Source organism: Cariama cristata, unplaced genomic scaffold, assembly GCF_000690535.1.
Source record: "Cariama cristata isolate BGI_N322 unplaced genomic scaffold, ASM69053v1 scaffold26323, whole genome shotgun sequence".
In the NCBI taxonomy this organism is placed as follows: Eukaryota; Metazoa; Chordata; class Aves; order Cariamiformes; family Cariamidae; genus Cariama; species Cariama cristata.
This window is the reverse complement of record NW_009607028.1, coordinates 1-2,573: the sequence shown is the minus strand read 5'-3', so window position 1 is coordinate 2,573 and position 2,573 is coordinate 1. Positions and strand designations below refer to the sequence as shown.

The following is a 2,573-nucleotide window of genomic DNA, read 5'->3' as shown; positions in this document are numbered from 1 at the left end:
ATTCTGCTGAAATTCTGAGTCACCTGCTACTGATCTCACCACCTTCCCTTCCATTTTGCACTTTATTGCCTCTAAGAAATACTGCTTTTTGCTGCATCCTGAGGTTGAATTTGCGTTTTCTGCCTGTCTTGGACATGTTTGTGGGACTTTGCTGTATGAGCTGGCTGTCTCTGCCTTCCTGCTGCATTCATGGTCAGGGAGCATGCGAACCTCCTGGAGCTCTGCTCCGGGATGTGGAGGCAGCCTATGTGCCAGCTCTATGCTTACGGGTTTCCGCAGTTTGACCTGGGAGTCTAAGTGCTTCCTTCTCCTTCTAGATTATTTGTAAAGATTTCTCCACTGAGATAGTCAGATGTTGTTATCAGTGGTGCTTATTAGGGCAGCTTCAGTGGACAGCCAGTCCCAGGTGACTAAATCAAGGGAAACATTATGCAAAGATTAAAAAAATACTTTCACTCCTTTGGCTTCGAATAGCTCTACAAGTTACTTATAAACAAGACAGTTGACTTGCAGAACAGGCAAGGTTGTTTGAAATGTGTGCCTCTTGGCTCAGCCCCTGAAGCAAGACAACAGCTGCTTCATGATCATTTGGGTCCCGCATCTTACTTAAAAAGCTGCTCTTCTCAACAGTGATTCTTTAAAATAGGCCTCTTTTTCCTCAACAACCATGAGCTCCCACACTGCCTGCCCACTACCCCTGCCCACTACCCCTCTGCTGTTTGCTTCTCAGGAGGGAGTGAGATTGAAAGTTTTGCGCAGCAGACAGGGAAGTTAGGCTTCCTCCTTTCTTCTGTCAGCTCTTACAGTCATTTGCTGCACACACTCAGCTCAGTTTGCCTCTATTCCCAACACTACGGCAATACTTGCTCTCAGTCACAAATGATTAGCAGAGCATGCAGAGGTTCTTGCCTAATGCAGAGGAGCCGAGGTACAAACACAGCACTCTTCCTCAGCCTTTTCCTAATGACCACCTACAAGCAGCTTCCAAGCTCTTGGCTCTCATGGGTCCCCAGCTCCAGACCCATCAGGATGTGCACACAGCAATAACAAAGAGCATTAAGAAGGGAAGATTACCTCCGAGAGTCCTGCCTCTAGCCAACTGGGCATCCGAAGAATGGGGGATCTCATCAGGAAGGGACTGAAGCTGGGGGAAGCAGGGAGGAGCTCTGACTCCTGCAGGTGCTCTCCAAAAATCTGGTCAAAGATACGACTCGGTGCCAACCAAGAAAACAAGGGTCTGCGGATCAGGGGGTTATGAATGGTGATATCCATTGGAGCGTGCTGGAGGAGCCTGGCAAACAACTGTGCTGCAGTGCTTGTGCCTGGAGCCTGGGACAGCTTTATACCCGTGCAGCTGGCCTGGCCTTTTTCGCCCCCCCGAGGCCTCTTGAACAGTGGTGTCAGGGATTTTATTGTCCCACTCCTGGGCTGGTCCCTTCAGCGGTGCCCAGTAGCTGTCTGAGAGATTTGAACATGCTGCTGAGGAGGAGGGGGAAGGGGAGAAGAAGAAAAGGAGCCTAATGGGGCAGTAAGAAGCCAAACTGCCCAGCCACCCGCCCTGCTCCCCACGTGCTGTTTATCTGCAGAGTCCCAGGCAGGCTTGGCGGATGTTCCCAGCTGCTTTGGATGCCAGCAGGATCAATGCAGCTCCTATCTTTGGCTCACAGGGAAAATGACAAGGGGCCATTGTTCCCACTGCCAGCAATGAGAATTCAGCTCCCCACATCACCCACTAGTCTAGGAAGAGCTCTGCCTCTCCTTAAGGCAAAGGAAGCCACAGGCCTGCTTTAGTCAGAGGGCAGGAAAGATCCCAGGAGGTCTTTGCTGAGATACCCCCGGCAGTGCGGTTCTGTGCAGCCCAGTAAGCCCTGCTGCCTTAGTGCACGCCTATTGGTGTCTGTGTGAATGAAGGATGGCTTTCTCCACAGTGCTTCAGCCCAACACCTCTCATCTTTTGCTGGCTACAGAAACCACATTGCTGGAGAGAGCAGAAGAGCCTGACACTGTGTGACCTCAGAGTAGTCCAGAGGGCTGTGAGCAGAGATAAACCGGGCATGCCAGTGGCCTCCACGCTGCTGCACAGTGGTATGCCTTCTCAGGGATGCAGACTACCTCTGTCTGCCTGTGCCCCTGCAGTAAGCTCATTCCCTATAATTATGCTCCTAATATGTCTCAATTCACAGATTAATTTTAATTCCTGCCTAACCCATGAACGTAAATCATAGGAATGGGTTCAGCCTACCTAGCAACTGTCCTTAAAGGGCAAGAGCAAGTCTCTGCCTCTCAGAGCTCGCAACTTAAGTACAATTACTGGCTCAGAGGCACATTATTCTTACTGCTGCCAACACCAGTCCTTTGCAAAAGGGTCTGACCCTCTTCCTCTCAGCTTGCCTGCAAGAATAGGGAGCAGAATTTGTTCTGTGCAACAGCCCAGGCCATAAATACCTTCTTCAATTCCCCATAACATCAACAGCAGTGCACCTGCTCTCTCATACTGCAGTGACATGGACTCAAGGAAATCTCTGGTTTCAGGGTACAAGGAGCTTAATTGGGCATTACTCCCCTCCTGCCCA

The 2,573-nt window shown here is 50.5% G+C and overlaps 1 protein-coding gene across 1 annotated transcript in view; it reads right to left on the bottom strand.

Moving 5' to 3' along the window:
• CRYAB (crystallin, alpha B) overlaps positions 1-1,494 on the bottom strand; it is a 3,584-nt gene extending 2,090 nt beyond the window's left edge. The window contains exon 1 of the mRNA XM_009696584.1: positions 1,075-1,494. Coding sequence (XP_009694886.1) covers positions 1,075-1,272 — 198 coding nt within the window. The 5' untranslated portion in view covers positions 1,273-1,494. The remainder of the gene's footprint in view (positions 1-1,074) is intronic.
• Between the last annotated feature and the right edge of the window lie 1,079 nt (positions 1,495-2,573).